The 21,170-nt window shown below is 37.3% G+C and overlaps 1 protein-coding gene across 1 annotated transcript; it reads left to right on the top strand.

Moving 5' to 3' along the window:
* The first annotated feature begins 5,841 nt into the window (after positions 1–5,841).
* Positions 5,842–18,108, top strand: LOC113092885 (cytokine receptor-like factor 1). The gene is made up of 9 exons (XM_026258657.1): positions 5,842–5,953; positions 6,060–6,116; positions 9,225–9,503; positions 10,856–10,985; positions 11,460–11,629; positions 13,323–13,480; positions 14,782–14,950; positions 16,489–16,670; positions 17,527–18,108. Exons 1-9 carry the CDS (start codon positions 5,842–5,844, stop codon positions 17,548–17,550), a joined length of 1,281 nt encoding a protein of 426 aa, XP_026114442.1. The 3' UTR covers positions 17,551–18,108.
* Positions 18,109–21,170: the final 3,062 nt, after the last annotated feature.

Genomic DNA, 21,170 nt, shown 5'->3' on the forward strand with positions numbered 1-21,170 from the left:
ATAAAGAACTGAACTACTCTGTCAGTACTTTAATTTGGGGTTGGGGGATAAGAAGCACTCATTCAAGATTTTAACAGTTGTGACATCACCCCATGGGTTTGCAGTCTCAACCCTGATAAAATTTTGCTGATAAGGCAAGAAGCAAAATGACTTCATATAGTTAAACAACTGTCAAGCGCGCTCCTAGTTCGTGCTGGTGTCCATCAACAACAATGTAACGCAATCCTCCTAAAAGTACTCACCTTGTATCAGGAACCAGCGACAGTTCTTCACATATTTCAGCTTACGTACTGTCATAGGTGTTTTATATAAAGAACTACGCTGTTCGAATTAAAAAAGAGAGATGAATAAATGAAGAGGGGGATGCCCTCCGCGCGCATCCACGAACAGAATGTTCTAGCAGTTGGCGAGTAAAACGTCAAAGCAAAACACACCTACACACACACACAAAATAAAATCGAAAGTCTGATGTGTCGCGAAGCTCCACCGCCTTCCAGCTGTCAACTGACTGTGTGAGGGCAAACGCGCGTACACTCACGTTCGCGCGCGATTGCAAACACACTCTATGAAGGAGACTCGTGCACGCTCACCAAGGCGCACTCCCGCTGGCGGCCGTCCAAACAAAGGAGTGCCACTGACATCAGCATGACTGTGCAACTCCTCTGTTCAATCTGAACACCAGTGGAAACCCAATGCAGCCTGACTGACAAACCGAAAGCAAATATATCGAGAACTGACAGTTGTTCTCATTTGTCATGTCTATCATATAATCCATCTCTGAATGCTTAACGGTCTGGAAAATTTGACGTTACGTTTGTTATGCAAGAAGAACAGACATCCACTGGGAAACCCCTCTTCCTAATCCTAGATGAAAATTTGTATTTGCATTGTATCTGTTTGGGCTTGTTTGGATTTTAATAGTCACTGAGGCTACTGTGAGTCAGACTACTGTGAGTGGCATTCCACAATAATGAACAAGCTAATCCACATTTCAAACAGGGAATTTCAGTCTGATGATGTTTGCCCCTAGAAACATAGTCATTAACAATGTTGACACAAACCTGTGCAGTAAAATTCAACATTTAAAACTGTAAAATGTTTAAAAAAAATACAGTTTGCCTTCAACAATTTTTAATTATAACTTTACAACTTTACTCATACTATATTAGCTGTGCATATTAATTTACCTGTGTATCAGATTATATGTAAAATGTTACATAGGTACATCCATACTATTAAGAGTCGATTCTATTTTGTTTAGATTTAGATTTCATGGATCCCTGCAGATACTGTAGCCGATCGTTTACAGTAGGCCTAAGTATTCTTCCAAGGCTTCCTGAAGATCATGTTTCTTATTGGGTTACACCCCAGGCCTTTGACCTTAGCAGCATTGTGAGGTTTGTTTTACTGATTCTTGCATTGTCATTGTCTTAAGGAAGTTATTGAAGCACAAACATAGTTTTCCATGTAAATTCCACCAAGAGCAGGAGATTGCAAGAGCAAATATGTTCAAACAAAGGACAGCAAAGTTTACTGTTACAAAGATCAGGTTACATATGCAAAGCATTTTGTTTTGGCAGTGTTAGCACTGAATTTGTCATTCTTAGTTTTGTGAATGTATTTTACACATTGCATCAATTATTATTTATTTATTATGATAATTATGATATGATTGTAATGATCATTCTGTCATAATAATTATAATATCTACTCATCTTTAAAATAACACATTTTAATGCTATGCAAACTTTAGTAAAGCACTTAAGAATCACAATAAAATATTATAATTTGCCATTAATTACAGGTCTAGATGTTTTGTGTGCGTGTGTGTGTGTGTGAGTGCGTGTGAGATTGTTTATGTGGTTAATGAGGACACAAATTTGTATAATGACATGGTATGACACAGGTATTACAGTGAGGAGGTGGTTTATGAGGACATTTTTAGTGTCTCCGTAATTCAAAACGCTTATAAATCATGCAGAATTAGTTATTTTGAAAATCCAAAAATGCACAAGTTTCCTTTGAGGGTTAGGTTTAGGTGTAGAGTTGGGGGAGGGCAATAGAAAATACAGTTTGTACAGAATAAAACCCATTACGCCTATGGAGAATCCCCATAAACCACATATACCAACGTGTGTGTGTGTGTGTGTGTGTGTGTGTTTGCGTGTTCTTTCATGTTGCACAAGAAGATAATAGACTTTGTCCTATGCTTGCATAACATGCAGTCAGCTTCTTTGCAGTGTTTGCAGGACATCAGGTGCACTCTTTCACGTACACATTCAGTGTCAAGAGAAAAAAGGAAATGCCTAACAGCACAGTGAGACAGCAGAACATGAGATTGACTGAGAACCCTCCATGCACAGCAGCCCCCTCCCATTATGCAACCCTCCCTACATGTTTCTTAGTTAATATTTTTATTATATAAAACCCAATGTATTTGACTGCTTCACAGATTAATTTGTCATGTGTATCAAAATAATTTGCATACTGATTAGTCATCAGAAAAAAAGAGTAACCAACTGAAACTCTTTGACATTTTTTGCAAATTTAAGATTTGATTAATAACATGTTAGTTTTATAATATTATTTGCATAGCCTGACAACTTTAGAGTTTGTATTATCAATTGTTGCAAAAATGATACTTTCTATGTTTCCCAATCCTAAAAACAATTATATCTCAAATTGAGTCAAATACATTGTGTTTGTGCTCCCTCTAATGGTTGCTTTTGAATGACATGCAGCATCATTCCCTAGATTTGCTTTAATTATCGACTGTGATATTAGTCTTTTCTAACTGCTGTTTATACTTTCAAATAGCTGATCGTAACATTGAAGAAAATGCAGCATAAAAGAGAGTATCATTGTTTAGAATTAAAGATCTGAGCAGCATCAGAACAACTAAAGCATGTAAATGACCACAAAATAGTTTTTATTTACGCATTATTCTGCCTATATGTTCATATTATGCATTGACTTTTAAATCTCATGTTGGTTTAGCTTTTCCTTAAGGATAAGAATTGAACAATACATTGTCTAAATATTTTCACTTTTACAAAGAGTACAGTAGCACATATACATGTACATGATTATACACATTCCAGTAATGCAGGACATACAGCAGGGTTTGCATAACCTAAAGAGGATAGAGGAAGTAAGTACGCCAATGAATAAAGAATTGGCAGAAGAAGAGAATGAATGGTGAAATATACATTCTCTACCCATTTCTTGTTTGATTGTCTATGCATTTCACCCAGCACATTGAATCCAGATGGAGATGAGGAGAAAGAACAAGTTAACAACTCAAGAGTCTCTTGGGAATTTTGGCTACACATTTGCTAGATCTTGCCATCACCGAGTGTATGGTGGATATACATCTGTCATGCATTATTGGGGGGGCTGCCAAAGGTGCTTCTCTGGCTTTAGAAACTATGTCAGGGGTATCCGTCAGAATGAGTTTTATCTTTGACTGTTCATTCCATGTTAATTCACATTTATCCATTCTTTAAAGAAATAATACGTTGTAACATACATTACAATATAAACAAAGCTTAACCGAGTCTGGAAAGGCTTTGACCCTACTTCAAACAAACATTTTCTCCCAATCAGTGAGGATTGTACCGCTGGGGTCAGTGACTGTCTCTGTGTATTAAGAGGAAATTGCTTGATTTACAGTGATTTCAGCACATGTTTCGCAGAGCTGGAGCCTCTCCCAGCTTTCCAGACATTTTTAAGAGGGTTTCTGTGTCGGCCAAGTCGATTGGACATAAAATGCTGAGGTGTGTTGGACTAAGGTTAACCCCCCTTGGGTAATCATCATTATATCACTACATGTCCAATTTGGGTTCCTCGGGGTGCTTCAAAACAAAGCAGCCAATGCTTTCACACTCGGCTTGAATGCTGCAAGTCCAAGCCTCTGTCCCGAAGAGAATTCCCCCTGAAATCTTTATGGTGGGATAATTTGTTCCACATGCCAGAGCTCACCCACTAAATCACAGGGTCCCGGTAATCAATGGCTTCCCTGTCTCATTATGGTGTGCTGTGCTGTCTCAGAGCAGGCTTCTGGAGGATAAATGTCCTCTTAGATACAGACAATTGCTTGAAGTCTAAGTCATGTTCTGGATAGGCATCACCAAGCTGGGTATGTGTCCAATCAGATGCGGTCAGCGAATTGGCCGAGAGATTTACGTTGCAACTCGCTTGCCGAGAGGAAGTTCTTGTTCGCGTTTCTGTTTCTAACTATCTTTGTTGTTCAGTCTCCAAAGCAGAACTCCTTTAACACATCACTCAGATACTGTTTTGCTGGAGGAACTCCTTTTCTTCCTCCTTGTATGTGTTCAGCATAGCTAATGTTTTGGATTATTTTCCCGTCTTTTAGGATTTAGCGAAAAGTATAATCACTCTCGCCCTTCAAGCTGATCCAAAGTCGTTTAATGGACTGGATTATATTCCTAAAGACTCAAAGATCTGAGGCAGATGATAGTAAGACCATTTCCTCTGAAATCTGCAGCTTATTTCTGTGTAATGACCATGTGCATGTCAGTTCCGCCAGTTGTGTGTTTCCCAGGAACAGCTACTTCATTCACAGATAATTATACCTTGTTAATCCGTTTGTGTGGATTTCATTTATCTTAAACCTGCTGAGATTGTAGTGATTACAACATCTTGATTTGTAAATGTAAATTTCCTGAGGTGTGCTATTAATATGACATAACATTCTTAAAAGGCATTTACTCAGACATAATACATATGCATGAGTAAACTGTTTGGAAGAGTAGAATATATTTAGGAACGAGGTGTTCAGAAGTGCAGAAGACATAAGCATGAAGTTATAGGATAAAGGAAGAATGAATGAATGTGGTGGGAGTTCTCCCTTCCCTCGAGGGCTCTGAGATGAATGGTCTTTGTCACCATTCACAGACTTTGGATGACTTTCCTCTTGTTATAGCATTGTATGGTGATAACTGGAAAGGAAGTCCACTCACTCATTTACGAGACAGAACCAGCGTGGAACTAACGGTAAACCAGGCATTAACAAGCGTTTTTTCTACAACAGATAAAGCGCCGCTTTGTGGCTTGCTGACCCACGGGCGAACTGACTGTCATGGTTATTGTTTCAAAACACACTTTCTCACCGAGTGGGTGACTCAATGACTAGGACCACATCTCCATCCGCTCATAACCACCATTACTCAAACATTAGTCATGACGACTTTGAGGCGTTGGTATTGAATTGATCATTTTCCATTGATTTAAACTTTGTCAAGTTCTCATGTTTTGGAAACTTATTGCCTTGCATTTTTAATAACCCTATTTTACCTATTTTATTGTTAACAGAATATTGTTTTTCACTCAAATTGTATTTTTATATTCCGTGGAACATTTGGAATATATAAAATAATATTATTTCAGATCACATTATCTGGCTTTATTCAGTTCTGCTCAAATAAGTCATTATATCCCAATTGAATATAAAACGGGCAGTTTGTCAGATACAAGGGGTGCAGGAAGTGAGTTAAATTGTTACTTCTTTATAGTCAACTGTCACAGACTGTAATTGCTCAACTTTAAATGATTATCCATAATAAGGCTGAAGGTAAGAATTCTCATTAAGAGATTCTTCTGGCCCACAGGTCTTTTACAAGGGAAGAGATACTACACTGCTCTAGATACAAGACGGAGGGCAAAGACAGAAAGAAGGGAGGAATAAAACGAAATAGGCAAAATGACTTGGAACTGTGTGGGAAGACATGGGAGGAGCTTACAAAGTATAAACTTGGATGTTTCCTAGCAGTGGAGAGCTTCAGGACGGTAAACGATGCCAAAAGTAAATGAAGAGGACGAATGCACCGTCGCGTTAACAGAACATTTGGCGGATTTTCTTTAAAGTTCAGTCTTCTGGAACACCCGCGAGACGCCAGCAGCTCAGGAACTGACGCGGGGATCAACTCTTCGGGTGCACCGGAGCTGGACTCGGTGTGGCATGCGTGGATCAGATATTACTGCATAGTCCAAATACACTCTCTTGAACTAAAAGAAAGAAAGCGCACTTATTTCGTAAGATGATCTGCTTATTGTTTTGTTCCACTGTGCTGCCGGCGTGTTGTCGTCTTCAACCCGTGAGTACATTTATAGATCTCTCTCTCTCTCTCTCTCTGTGTGTGTGTTACATGTGTTCTTAGCCTACCTTCTTCATCGAATGCGGTTTGTTTCGGAACTTAATGCGTTCAGTAAATAATTACAATTAGTGAACAGAATAGAAAGAAAGTTAAAACTCTAATACAGTGTAAATGAAGTTATTTACAGCGATAATAAAACAAAATCCTCTTGAGTGAATTTTTAAGTATCCTGCATCTGCAAAACAATGTTTTTGTATGTATATAGGGCAAAAACGTGCCAGGTTTCCTGTAATGTTTATTGGATTATTTTTGTTTAATTATTATTATTATTATTTAGCTTTATTTTTATTTTAAAAAGATCTATTTTTATAAGCGAAAATATTATATTTTAAAAACGTAATAATCCTGACACAGGCATGATGGTTTAGAGAGATTTTATATTTTTCATGTCGCAATAAAACAAAATTGTCTATTTACATGTTTGTTACCCTGGACTTAAATCTGGTGGACAAGATTTCCAACATTCTTTTTTTTTATTTTTTTTATACAGTGTCTAGAAAATTACACCACATTTAGCTTCCCAAAATGTCCAATTTATCTAATTTTAACTGAGTTTATTTTTATCTCCAAAGTAGTAAACATCTTCATTAGAAGGTAATTTATAGCTTTGCTTTTGTAATGTATTTTTAATTATTTAATAGATACAACCACCATTGACCTGTATGCAGAGTTTTAAGAAAACAGAATCAATGTTTATTTACATAGCAATGCTATTTTTGTAAATTGTCTGGTTCAACAAACTGAACAACTGATGATATCTGTATGGGTCGCAGCATATTGCACTATATTGAAAAAGTCTGCTAGAGGTTAACATTTCAAAAGGTCAGAGCATAATTCATTTAACACGTGGAGGGTTCAGCCTTACGAACCACAACAAAACTCTGACATCATGCTTCTTATGATTATTGTTGTAATGCACATGTTACTGGATGAAAAAGTTCACCTCAAATCAACACTTATCACAGAGACGATGGATTCTGTTCATAGTGTTGGTGAAATATAGGTGTTTGTGAAAGTTTAATTTACTTTTAATGAATAGCAGAGAACAATGTAACCTGATCAAAGGGCATAATTGCGTTGTAAATAACAAAGGGCTAAATTATTAATAGCTATTGTGAAATACATTTACAATGCAAGCGTATAGCACATTCCCCTTACGTGACATTCACAGGTGTTGGTGCAGGGGAAGATTGAGACTAATTGCATCTAATTAAGTATTGCCTAATTCACACCCTCATTCCCTTGCAGGGGTTTAAGAGAGTGAAGTGCAATACAGCCACTGACAGACTACATTTCCCTCTCTTCTACTTAACATTAAATGCAAAAGCATCAGGCTGGCTTTTCTGGGCCTCAGTGAAATATAAACAGAGTTAAAAGGAAAAAAAATGTGTAGACAGAAGTAACCCTTTAAAAGATCATTGTGGTTTAACAACACGGAATGTCCAAAGGGTGGTCTCACTGTTCACCATCTCAGCGGTAAGATGTGCATCCAGGCTTTCTCTCGGCGTTGCATTAGTGATGACAGAAATACAGGCTTACCTCATGAGTCCTGCTGATCTGAAACCAAATATCCTAATGCTCATTTCCTATTCAGACACCTGCGGTAAATACTTGTAATTGCTCCTGTCATTAAATGGTTTGAAGTGAAATGTTTTCGAGTCACTTGAATCAAAACAGCACCTTGTAAAGACTGTTAAAAAGTAATACAAGACCATATCGGGATCCTCTTTCATTAATTCCATAAGATAAAATGACTGATTTGTATCATTCCCTTTTGTTACGGAGAGAAATGTCACCCTTTAGGCTCGGTCTGAGTGCGTGTTGAAAATGTAATCTCTCTTTTAAGGTTCGTCTATCAATCTATCCATCTTGATGTAATTACATGTAATCACTTGGCAGTTCCTTCATCACCTCCATTACTCAGTCGTGCTGCACTGACACATTTTTTGAGGGATTCCACATTGTCACATTACAAGACTGATAATGAACTCCAAAAGGGTTCCTGTTATATTAATTATCTGTGATTGTTCAGTGCAGTGATAGATGTCAAATTTAAGAAGCACTTAAAGAAAGGACACAACTGGAACACTAAACGATATGTATATTTAAAGTTTGACCCTGACATTGTTTACACTTTGCTAGTTTCATATATTTTTTCACACATTAATAAAACCAATATTTAATATGCATATATTTATTTGAATGTCCATTTATTTATTTTATGTGCATTCTGCAGTGAGATCATTTTTAATGAACAAACCATATGCATATATAAACGCTGACCCTGTAAACAATATTTTTTACACTTTGCTAGTTTTATATATTTTTCTCACATTAGAAAAAACCTCAAACTAATATTTTATACGCATATATTTATTGTTCAATTATTTATTTTATTTGCCTTCTGTGGTCAAATCATTTTTAATGAACACTAAAACGTGTATTTAAATGCTGATCCTGGTAAAAAATATTTTTTACACTGTTCTAGTTATATATCTTTGCCTCACATAACAAAATAATCTGAAACCAGTGTGTTCATTTGCATATATTAAATGTTCATTTATTTACTTTATGTGCATTTGGTGGTCAAATAATCTTTTTAATGAACACTAAACAATATGTGTGTTTAAATGCTGACCCTGGCTAGTAATATTTTCCCCACATTGTTTCACGAAATAATCTCAAGCAATTATTTCTGGTGCATATATTTATTTAATATGCATTTTGTGAAATGTATTTTATTTGCATTTATTTAGTATTTTAGTGTAGCTATGTTATAAGGGGGGAAATGTACAGTCAGACGGACCATCTGACTGTAGTGTTCCCTTTCATAGTAAACGGATATTATCTCCTTTTGTGATCATCTTGCATATCCCACATTGCTCTGATTTAGGCTGTCACTATCAACTTTTCTGATGTGTTAGTCATGAGGTCGGTCTGTCTCCTCCTTTAACGTCACATAACTTGAGCTCACCCATAACCAGACAGCTCCTAATAACCGTGATGCCTCTTTCCAGCTTTAATCTGCTATATCTCACCCTCCCTTAGAGGTGGCTACAATCTACCCTCAAGACCCGGCCCTTTCCATCGGCTCCAGCCTGACAGCCACATGCTCAGTGAATCCAGACCACGGTGTTCACGCAGGCTCACTCTACTGGACGCTGAACGGGAAGCGTCTTCCCAGCAGCACCTACAGCATTCTGAGCCCCACTGTGATCAGCGTCACCCTCCCTCGGCTCTCCGGGTCCCGCCAGCGCTCCGGAGACAACCTCGTGTGCCATAACAGCGGGGGTCATGTGCTGGCTGGCTCCTGCATCTATGTTGGCAGTGAGTCCGTCTACCATATTGTTCGGATTTACTCTAGGCTCCTGTACAACTACCGAGTGTGTTTAATTGGTGAATGTGCACGCAGTCCAACTTAAATACAATTAAATGGATTTTGTGGGCAAGCCTGGAGCCTTGGGGAATATGGGTCAGATGTGGAAGTATTAGAGAGTCTTTATGATTTGACCCCCTGCCACTGAGTCACAGTTGTTGCAGTATTTAATTTTTTTCTGCCTGTCCGCCAATGAACTCGAGAGTTGTTTAAGCCCCTTAAGATAGCTATCTGTTCCACTGTTATGCTTTTAGCACCTGTGTGGTCCATTATAGGCGCTTTCCTCGACTGACACGTATGACAGAACAAATGTACTGCATTTGTCAAGTTACATGGAATGGTGGCAGTTTGGAAAATTACAAACACAGACACACACACACACACACACACACAAGAGTGAGACAAAGTCAAGGAAGCGAGTGTCTGTCTGGTCATTTGGAAAAAAGATTGAAAGCCAAAAATGGAGAGATGTGGTTATGATAAGTGTGTGTGTGAAGTGCTGTGTTGATTCAAGCTCTCTATGTCTCTGAGGTCTCCTCTGTAAGGTTTGGTTCATATAATCACAGTCTTATACTTAGACGCAGGGTCTTTTGTTCACAGCTGAATGGAATCTTGGCCCCATTCCTGAACTTAAATGAGGATGACAGCTGAAGACACTCATCCATTATTGAAAATATTTAAAGTCAACACAAAGTGAAAATTTACCCTATTTACTTTCTTGATACATGTTACTCGTCTTATTGTGAATGATTCATCTGTACCCATTATTCCAAAAATGGTAGCATTCATAAACTTTAATCTTTCTTTTGTTTTGAAATTACTTGTATTTTGCTCAAAAATACAGTAAAAACAGTAATATTGTGCTGCTTTGGTTTTCAAGAAATATTTTAAATTATAAAAAAAAAAAGTGATAAAATAAGTTTAATGTATTCATGCTTATATTTTTGTTTTGTATATTATATATTATACATTATAATATAATTATTTATGTGTTATTATTTATAGAATTACTTATGATTATAATTATACAATATAATATATATAATATGTTATTTTAACTGAATGGATCCTTGCTGCTCTCTCTCTCTCTCTCTCTCTCTCTTTCTATATATATATATAATATTTTCAGTTTATATTTTCATGTCTTTCCCTTTATTTTTCAAACCTAGCAACTATTTTTTGACAGATTTTCTGTATTAACCAGCAATTACAGCATGTACTTTTAATGAAGTGTTATAAGAGGCATGAGTCACTTTGCACTAACTCACTTTGACAGCTAACTTATTCTTGTCTGTTTTTGTAGTGCCTCCTGAGAAACCTGTGAATCTTACCTGCTGGTCCAGGAACACTAAAGACCTCACCTGTAGATGGGCCCCTGGGGGCCAGGGGGAAACCTTCATCAAGACAAAATACACACTCAAATATAAGCTCAGGTCAGTGCCACAGGTCATTTTCACTCATGTCAATGCCTCTTCTCAAATTCACGCCTTATCTTGTTTGTTTATGTCATGTTCTTACATGCCCATTCACTGGAGGACAGTGGAAGGATGTTTAAGGATGTCTCAAACCAACAATCTGTGCTAATCCCTCTTGATGGGCAGATGCCATACACTTTTATTTTTTTGACAGGGAAAATCCCTTAAATAAATTGCTTCTAAATACTTAAAATTAGCCTAAAATTTTTTTTGTGCGTTTCAGTATTGTCTTTCACATTTTCTTTTATTTATTTATTTATTTATTATTAATAATTGGCTTTCATGCCCAGTGGGCAGATGGATGCAAATTCCACACAGCAATTTTCACATCCCAAACCAGGAGCAATAAGCCCTTTATTAAGGAATTATTCCCACATTTGTGTCCAGTTATCAGTACGCATCAGAAAATAAACCTTGTTCGTACACCTGTAGGTGGTATGGACGAGAAAAGGAATGTGAGGACTACAGCGCGGGAGAACCATATACATGCTACATCCCCCGCGACCTCGCCCTCTTCACGCCCTACGAGATATGGGTGGAGGCCTCCAACCAACTCGGAACCGCAACATCTGACGTCATCTACTTGGATATCTTAGACGTGGGTGAGTGCTTGACCTTTGACCCCTTTTTCAGGACCAGCCCCAAGTGTTCTCCTCATGAAGGACCATGTGCAACATGAGAGCGCCACTCCTTGTAAAAACTGGGTGCAGGCGTGACGAATTGCAGCAGTCTGTCTCGGCGTCATCAGTATCGCTTTGCCTCATACAGCATCTATCCACCTCCTCGCACGTACCTGCAAAGCCTTGCAGCCCCCTCCTTCACAGACGAGTGGAATTTTTATGAAGTTTTCCGCTAATTCCAGTACCGTGACCTGCCCGGGGCTACTGTTTAGCAATGTGACTGGAATAGGGTGAAGTCTGTTTTGTTGAATCCTTAAGATCTTATGTGCTTTGAGTGCGGGCCAAGCTTGCCCATAATCTCTTCAAACAGACATTTTAGACGACAAACATCTTCATAAAAATGGAATTAGTATTGTTAGGACTTAAGTCGGGGGCATTTTGTCTTGGCAAGACTTTAGAAAGTATTTGAAATTAAATTAAAATAGCCTGAGCACAAACCGAAGCCCCCCCCCCCCATCCTCAAAAAAGAGATGAGAAAGGTTATAAACTTTTACATCCTGTGAGTGTAAATCAGGGTAACTGCACCTGAAGTGGGAGGCAGGGTGATTTTGAATGGAAAAATCATAAGAGGAAGGTGGGTGCTCCACCAAACATGCCATAGTTATGACACAGACACCACACCTAGTGCCTCCACCTTCTTAGCAACAGAGACAATGCTCATCTATGTTGCCAGTTAATTAAACAACAGCTTTGAGGTCCAAGCAGACTACAATTACTTGGAATTTGAAGCACTAGCAATGCTATATCATTTTATAGCAGCCTGAATACAAAATGCGTGCAAAGCGGAAAAATACAGAGCAATTAGTAAACTAGATTATCGGGAAAGCAGCATATATTTCATCTCAGTTGAATCACAAGATCAAAAGTCTCTAGTCTCGGCTTGCAGACCACACAAAGTTCGCTCACTGATCAGCTGGTGCATATTGCACACAAAACATGGAAAAAGCGTGTGATTGGCTAGTTTTATCAAACTTATCGCAGTAAGTGAGCCACACAGGTTTTTTCATTATAACAAACTTGAGACAATACCCTGTTTTTTGTGATGAAGTAATTACAGGACAACATTCGCAAGGTTAGTGGCATCACTGTGTTCTAGATAGATATCCATGAGACCAGAACTATTAGTAATTATAAAATAAGTTTATTCTGTGTTTTCTGTACTTATTTGTGGAGACTGACTTTATTTGAATATTTTTTCTTTCATACAGAGCTGAAATTCATTAAATAGATAGATAGATAGATAGATAGACAAGACTGGATGCATTAAACTGAACTAAAATTACTAAAGTGGTTCAAATGGTAAGATGCAGAATTTTAATTGTAATTTGAATGTAAAGAATTAATGGAACTGAATACAAATTCTAAAGATTTTCAGTAATGAAAAGATGGACGAGTAGATGATAGAAATTTCATAATATTTCATAAATTACATTTGTGGATCAGGGTGGAAGAAAATTTCATTTTCTAGAACCCTTGTCAAACTGCAGTTCAATAAACTCCTTTTCCGTGTCATTTCAATTCAAATTCCAGTTCAAGCTTTCAAGAAGTTACAATGAGGTCTTTTGTTGCAGCGTCTCCAACCTTATCACATGTTGTTTGTGTCGTTTCCTCTCAGTGACGACAGACCCACCGACTGATGTGACCGTGAGCCGAGTGGGCGACCTGGAGGACCAGCTGACTGTGCGCTGGGGGACACCGCCTGCATTAAAAGACTTCCTCTTTCAGGCCAAATACCAGATCAGATACAGACTGGAGGAAAGCAGCGACTGGAAGGTACGGTAGCACTCTCGATCAGTGACCACACGTCATCGGCTCTCTGCCCATTATCCTGCTTACTATTACCATCTTCCCACTTCCACACCCACTTGTTTTTGTAAGGCATACTTTGTATGTATGCTAGTTAGTGTCAGTTTCTCGATTTTAAAGCACTTGCAGAGAGCGAGGCGATGATTAATTAGAGCGGTTCAAAAGATAACAGCCATGTTTCAGTAGAATTTGGGTGTTTGTATTACTTGTCCGAAACGTCATTTCCAGCTGTAGCAGAACAGCACATGGTTTCCAGTCCTCTGGCCACGGAAGAGTCCGGCTAAACTTTAGGCCGGGCTTCAAATAAACGTAGGCTTTCACTGTCCCCATTTCGCTCATATGGATCCAATCAGTTGGCAGGTTTTCTTCTGAAGCTGGGCAGAGTTGTCTTACATACATTTTTTTCCCCCTTACCCATCATTGTTCTGTCAGATGCACAGTCCTACATAGTTAACAAAGTCAAAATATGACAGTGACCATCAAAAGCACATCACAGAAGACGATCGAATGTTTTCAAAACACGTTTAGAGAGCTGTTTTATCACCCGGGCCGTTCTCAACCCCACAGATTGCGTACACACCCTGTGCAAAGGGAAATAATTACCCAGAATGCCTGTTATATGGCAACCTGATGATGTTAACATTCTGCCCCTCATCAATAGTAACGATGGTCCTCGGATTACGGAGCCATGCATATTAGCCGTGTTTGTAGTTTTTGAAATGTGAAACTTGGAAGGGACTGATTCAGGGGATTGTAAATAATTATAGGGGGCCCAGGCCGTTTCAACATTCCTGCAATCGAATCCCATATACCTCTGCTTTAATGCACATGAAGGAGGTAGCACGAGACTGGCATGACACTGTCTGTGTGTTGTAGGATGCTGTCTGTGCCCATGCAATTACTCAATCTGTAATAAGCAATAGATAACAGATTTTCTCTCAGTGTAGTGTTTCTGCTCGTGATGTATATGTAGAGCCAGAAGGCAGACCAATTATTTATATGTGTGTGTCCCTGTTATTTACCTCCTGTCTTTGTCTCTGACATATGTTGTATATCCCCTAGGAGCACAAAAGGGGGAAATTGCTTTGTTCTTCTTCTTTGTAGATGAACTTGTGTGAACTTGCTTAAGGGTTTTGAAAGTCAATGGCTTTTTTTTCCCTTCTTATAGAGAACATTAAATATGCCCGTTAGGGTAACAGTGTGTGTGTGCTATGTGGACCCTGTAGGTGTTTGATGTAACAGACTGTTTTGGGTGTCTTTCTCTGCAGGTGGTGCATGATGTTGGGAACCAGACTTCCTGCAGGCTGGCAGGGTTGCAGCCAGGCACGGTGTATTTCGTGCAGGTGCGCTGTAATCCGGTCGGGATTCTGGGATCTAGGAAAGCAGGCATTTGGAGTGACTGGAGTCACCCAACGGCAGCCTCAACACCACACAGTGGTAAGAGAAATATAATTTAAGTGATTCTTGCAAAAGAAGTTACTTAGAACCTCTTTACTTTTCTATGCTAATACTATGGGGTTTTTTAAGTACCTTGTAAGTACAATGGTAAATAATAAGATTTCATTGCTGTAGTTTACACTTTTCTAGTTTACAATAGAAAATAATACTATTTCTGAATTTTGTACAATAACACATCCCAAATTAGCTTTTTGTTTACTGGTATAAAACCAGATCCATGTTCAAAGTCACTGTAAAATATTAATAAATGTAAATGCACACAAATTATCATAATCTCTTAACGTGTATTTTTTCATTTTTTTTGCATGCTTGGCAACCACAAAAAAAATAAAAAAACGTAGCTAATGAACTATATTACATTTTGAAATTAATGGTTATTTTAATCATTATTATTAAAACCTTAGTTAACTACATTAGTGAACAATGAAATTGCATTTTTTGTCTTATTGTTAATAACATTTTTTATTAATTTTATCATTAGTAAATCAAAAGTTGTACCTAATAATATAGTTTAACATGAAATTACAATGAACAGTTAAATTTGCATTAAAAAAAATTAAGAAGTAAAGTTGAATGATTGCTCCTTGTTAGTTTAATTTATTCACTTTAACTAAAGAGTTACCAGTTAATTTTATAAAAGCATTAACCAACATTTTTGACATGGCTAAGTTGATTAGACACTTCGGCTTTGTGAAATCAATGTTAATATAATATAAATTAATATCTAAAATAATAATAATAATAATAATAAAATACAATGCATTTTGCTTTTTTACGCTATTACATTTATATTAGAAGATCCATTCATGCAGATTATGAAAGTATAATTATTTAAAACTTGGACTGATCGAAATGATAGCCTAGCAGTATTGTAGTGCAACGGGCCTCATGTGGGAACCATAAGTTTGATTCCAGCTTGCATTGTACAAAAATCCCTCTCCCAATTATTTCTGGTATTATTTAATGTTTGTATTATTGAAAATGACAGAAAGGCCAAAAGCAACATAGAAAATAAACAATATAACCAGCGTCACTAGTTAAATGGTAGCAGCGATACTCGGATTGAGATGTTGCCTTTGCTGTCCTTCATCATATTTTCACATTTTGAATGTGTCATGCAGTCCATCCTATAATCAGATACATATTTCCAAGACGATGCTCAGTCCAGCAGACACCAACTAGCAGATGCAACGCATTACTTTAGTCATACATCTCCTCATTTTGTGGCTTGCCAGAGAGCCACGGGGGAGTGTTGGATATAGTTTTTTTTTCAGAGGATTGTTTCTGAAGATTAACAGATTAACTCCTCTGCACATTAACTCTTCTGGAGCAGCCCACATCTGGAGCTCAGAAACCCGCTGTTTATTTAAAATGGAAAAGGATTTATTTTTATCCCAATATGTGTTTGGTTGGCTGTGTAAACTGTGGCCTGTATCTGTGATAAGCTTGATGCATGTACGATGGGCGCTTGTTTCCCCTGGATGGACACGTGTTGATTTTTGTCTATCGCCCCGCAGAGCGGCTGCTAACAGGGTCATGTGACTCGAAGGTGGGGCAGCAGAACTCCACGCTGCGGAGGGATTTGAAGCAGTTCTTTGGCTGGGTGCGCAAACACGCCTATGGGTGCAGCGGTATGAGTATCAAACTTTATGATCAGTGGCGGGTCTGGCTGCAGAAATCTCACAAAACACGCAACCAGGTAGGTAAGCAGCTTTTTATTCACATTCTACTTGTTTTTGAACCCAAACTCCATTAATCACCCTTTAGGTGTCTGGTTTGCTTCAGCTTTAGTTTCTTCAACTGTTATGCCAGGATTTTTTGCTCTCATAACACTGCGAGACTGGATCCAAGCCCTTGAGTTATTGGAGTTGCCCGAGTTAATTGAATTAAAGTGCTTCTGGTGTTATTGTACTGCGTTTCCTGTGTTTTGCTCAGCAACCGCTGAAGTAAATAACATGAGGCGACTCATATGATTTCAGGTAACTTTTCATAAACCGTTGTAGTAACTTAAAATAAACTCGAGTAATGAAGTTCTGCACGCCGAGTATGATTCAACATATGTGTTCAGTTCTGCGAGATTCCACAGTAATCTTGTTTTGGAAATGACAGGGATTGTCCTTCACTCGAGAGAATACACTCAGCTTCTTTCATGTGTCCCTAGTGTGTTGTGGTCTTTGTTCTGTATGAAAAAAACAACTTGTCAGCATCTGGAAAGTTCTGACTTCATACTAGATGATCCGCCGGTACGTCAAGACAAGAACAACAAGAGATGAACCCATAGCAATAACACTAATAATATTTCATTATCCAAACCGCAAATGTGACCCTGAACCACAAGTGTTAATGTTTTTTACAATTGAGATTTGAAATTGATGTGACATACAGCCAAGTAATGGTGACCCATACTCGGAGTTCGTGCTCTGCATTTAACCCATCCACAGTACACACACACAGCAGTGAACACACACAAACACAGTGAACACACACCCGGAGCAGTGGGCAGCCATTTATGCTGTGCGCATTTATCTGATTGCTGTAATATTGTCTGCTTTCAGGTTCTTCAAGGAGATAAATCATAGCACGTCGCCCCTGGCAGGCAGAAGATTTAACAACAACGGCACACTGTGGAAGAATTCACATTTTCCAGACTGCTGTTTGGCTCAGTGCGAGAAACTTAACGTACAGCTGGACTCAAAACGGGATGTTCAAACAACAAAAGGTGATGGGCATTTGGTCCCTCGGACACAGATTAAATTGTGCAGTTCTCTAAAATGCCTTATTATAAAGGAAAACAAACTCTCTTTGATATTAGCCACGGAGATCAAATGGACTATATCTTCGCATCTCGCTATCCTTGGAGACAAGTTCTTGATCGTGTTGGGGAGCAATTAATTAAAGGTCATAATTTGCACATTTCCTGATGACTATGCATGAGCCATGCTTAGTCAACCTGACAAATGGTCTTTGTGTGGACCCGTGATGTTTTCAGATCTTGCTAACATTAGCCGACCTGTACGTTAAAGGGGTTCCTCACAGACAAGTGGAAAATGTCTGAATGTTTTTTTTTTCAGCCAGCATTTTGTTTGAATTCAAGACAACTGGAATAATATTAAAACCATCCAGTTTTATCAAAGGTACCTTTCATGAATGTTTGAGTGACTACAGCAGTTTTCCTAAAAATCTGACTGGTATACCTCACAATGCATCTTGCCAATTTTCAGTCTCCTGTTTCTTTAAGTAACCAGTATATGACACCATATCAAAAGTTGCAATGCAATGCAATGCTGAACATATCAATACATCGAAATAAGCCTCTCACTTAAATAAGTCCCACTGCAGGATCTACAGACATTCACTATATTCAGGATCAACACTACGACAGAGGTAACATGTTGGAACCCCAGGACGGACTCATGTTGTTTCTCGTGTTTATATATGTGTCGCAGTTACAAAACTGTGACTGTGTTTGTAGCATTGAACTGTTTGGAAATAATTTTATGTATTGAGACATTTTACTGCTTTTATTTTTGTACTGAATTATATCCGCATATTTAAATTTAAAGTTATGTTTTGACTCTTAAGTTATGTGTAGGTAGATTATATTATTATTGACTGAACTGTAAAACCCTAATATTGTTCATTAAATCCTTCTAAAATGAATAAAACCTATGAGCTCTGTTATTTTTGACAAAAAAACAAAACAAAAAAACACTCTGAATCTGTGTTTTGGCCTTTTAAAAATACACTGGCATTTCAAAATCTATTTGTTTACAGAAAATAAGCTTTTTAACCATATTAGAATTTCATGTTTTCGTTATGGTTTTAAGCTTTAACATCAATATATGTTGTTGTATATATGCTTAAACAAGTATAAACAATTATGATTATTATTATTTTTTAATATGTGTGAGTGTGTGTTTGTGTGTGTGTGTATATGTGTAAATATGTGTGTGTGTATATATATATATATATATATATATATATATATGTGTGTGTGTGTGTATGTGTGTGTGTGTGTTTATATATATATATATATATATATGTGTGTGTGTGTGTGTGTGTGTGTGTGTGTTTCTTTCTTTTCAGCATTTAGATATAGTCTCTGAAAACAAGTCAATTTTCCTTGTTCATTGCTATTTTTCACAGTTATTTATCTTTAACTACACTGTAAAAACAATTCTGTAGTTTTTACAAAATAATTTTGGCAGCTGTGGTTGCCAGAATAATTTTGTAAAAATACAGAAAACTGTAAACACATTTACGTCAAAAACTGTTAATTTTACAATATAAAGCTGTAATTTACAAACAAGAAAATGTGAATATAAACCAGTAAATTCAACAACACACAAAATTAAATCTGTTTTGTACCTTGAAAATACTGACAACCACCATAATGATAAAGATGGTACTGTATAAGAGAAAGCCACATGAAGTATCAAAGCTCATCACAAGTAGCTTCACCACAAGCAGAAGTATATATTAACATATAGAAGGTGCACATTTATGGAAACACAAAACACCATCATGGTAACACACGTGATACTTAAATAATGCAAAAAACTTTCATTAAGCAACAGAAGATGTAACATAAAGCTCAAATGTACATAACTGATAACAAAAACTATTTAAAAACATGGTTATTTAAACAAAATACTTTCAAACGTGGAGTGTCACGCAGGGAATTCTGGGAATATCAGTTTACAGTTTTAGACTGTAAATTATACATTGATTTGTTCTTTTTTTACTTCTAAAAGCTGTATAATTAACAGAATTTTACTTTAAATTTACATTAAATGCTTTGTTAGATCTTTTACAGTTTTTCCCTGTATATAGTACGGGAACTTACTGTTAACCTATTATCAGTTTTTTTTCCGTAGCGTTTTTACAAAATTTTACAGTTAAAATTACACTTATTTTTTACAGTGTACTTAGAAAACTAATGAAAACAAGAAAACTAATGATTTGGAACTTATTTCTCTTTGTTAAGAAGTGGAGTACAAGGAAACAATTACAAACAGATACAGAAATAGCAAAAAACAATTGCACAAAGCAGAAGTGTTTTGCCAGAGTATGATCCTCTTCAGGGAAAAAGATTAATGTGTGTACGAGCAGTTGTCTGGTTAAATTAGTGCTCTTCCACTGGCCTCTTCCACGGTCAGTATTTCACTTTTCCCTAAGTAACACCCACAAAGAGCAAAAAATAAAATTCTTTAGGCCACTGGGTTTAGAGTCCTTAACATTTTAGCCCTGTGATTTCAAAACACGTGACTTAAAATAAAATACGGCCTATGCTCTTCTAAGGGTTGTAACAATGACCCTTACTGTAACCGTAATCCCTGTTCTGCTTATTGTTTCTCGAATAAGTGTTTGTAAAGTGAGTCCTCAGGCACTTTCATGCTGCAAAGATCAAGAATATGCTCGATATCAAGTTGCAGAATAACATTCCCTGCTTTTATTTAAGCTCTTAAAGTACCCATGTTGATTAGGAGTTAATGTACCAGCTATATGAAAACCAGGTGATGGATATGTTTGGATGCAAATTCATATTGCTTTTTTTTTCAGTTCCAGTCCTCTCTGGCTACATGCCAGAGGTCATCTGTTGTGTTACCTGCTTCTACACGAGGCACCCAGTCTGGAGATAGAGAAGGTTAATGTTTAATGTCCGCTCACTGGTCAGGGATGACGTCTCAGCTTTCACAAGACACACTTTCTTAGCATGCTAATTACATTTTGCGCAGTTTTCAGTCAGTTTGAGCTGCCGAAGAGAAACGGATTTTGTTAAAAGCAATGCATTGTTTGCTCAAAGTAGCTTCAGACAGGTTAAATCAGAGTAATTCATGTTACAGAGGAACTTGATATGGTACATCCTACTGTAAAACTATGCCACAGAAACAAGAGCAGCTTTCCAGAAGTTTCATTTGTTTTGAGTACTGGTTGAAGGTGGCCATGGGAACAGCGAGATTGACAGATCATATCAATCATACAATGTTACATCACCCACTTTAATAAAAAAAAATATCTTTGTGAAAATATAAAATGTCTTTTGCTCAACACTTTAGAACTGATCACAATGGAAAAAAAAACATATATATATTAAATATATAATTCATTTTCCATTTCTTTCCCATGACTTTTTTAATTGTTGTTTTTATTATTATATTTAATATTAATGTTTTTAATGTTACTAGGAAAATGGGGA

Source organism: Carassius auratus, unplaced genomic scaffold (assembly GCF_003368295.1).
Source record: "Carassius auratus strain Wakin unplaced genomic scaffold, ASM336829v1 scaf_tig00214724, whole genome shotgun sequence".
NCBI lineage: Eukaryota > Metazoa > Chordata > Actinopteri > Cypriniformes > Cyprinidae > Carassius > Carassius auratus.

Excerpts from the sequence above, each read along its gene's own strand:
- LOC113092885 (XM_026258657.1), top strand. The coding sequence starts at position 5,842 with ATGCACCGTCGCGTTAACAGAACATTTGGCGGATTTTCTTTAAAGTTC. Across the intron at positions 9,504-10,855 it reads CTCCTGCATCTATGTTGGCA|TGCCTCCTGAGAAACCTGTG; the intron begins GTGAGTCCGTCT and ends CTGTTTTTGTAG. Across the intron at positions 13,481-14,781 it reads AGGAAAGCAGCGACTGGAAG|GTGGTGCATGATGTTGGGAA; the intron begins GTACGGTAGCAC and ends CTTTCTCTGCAG.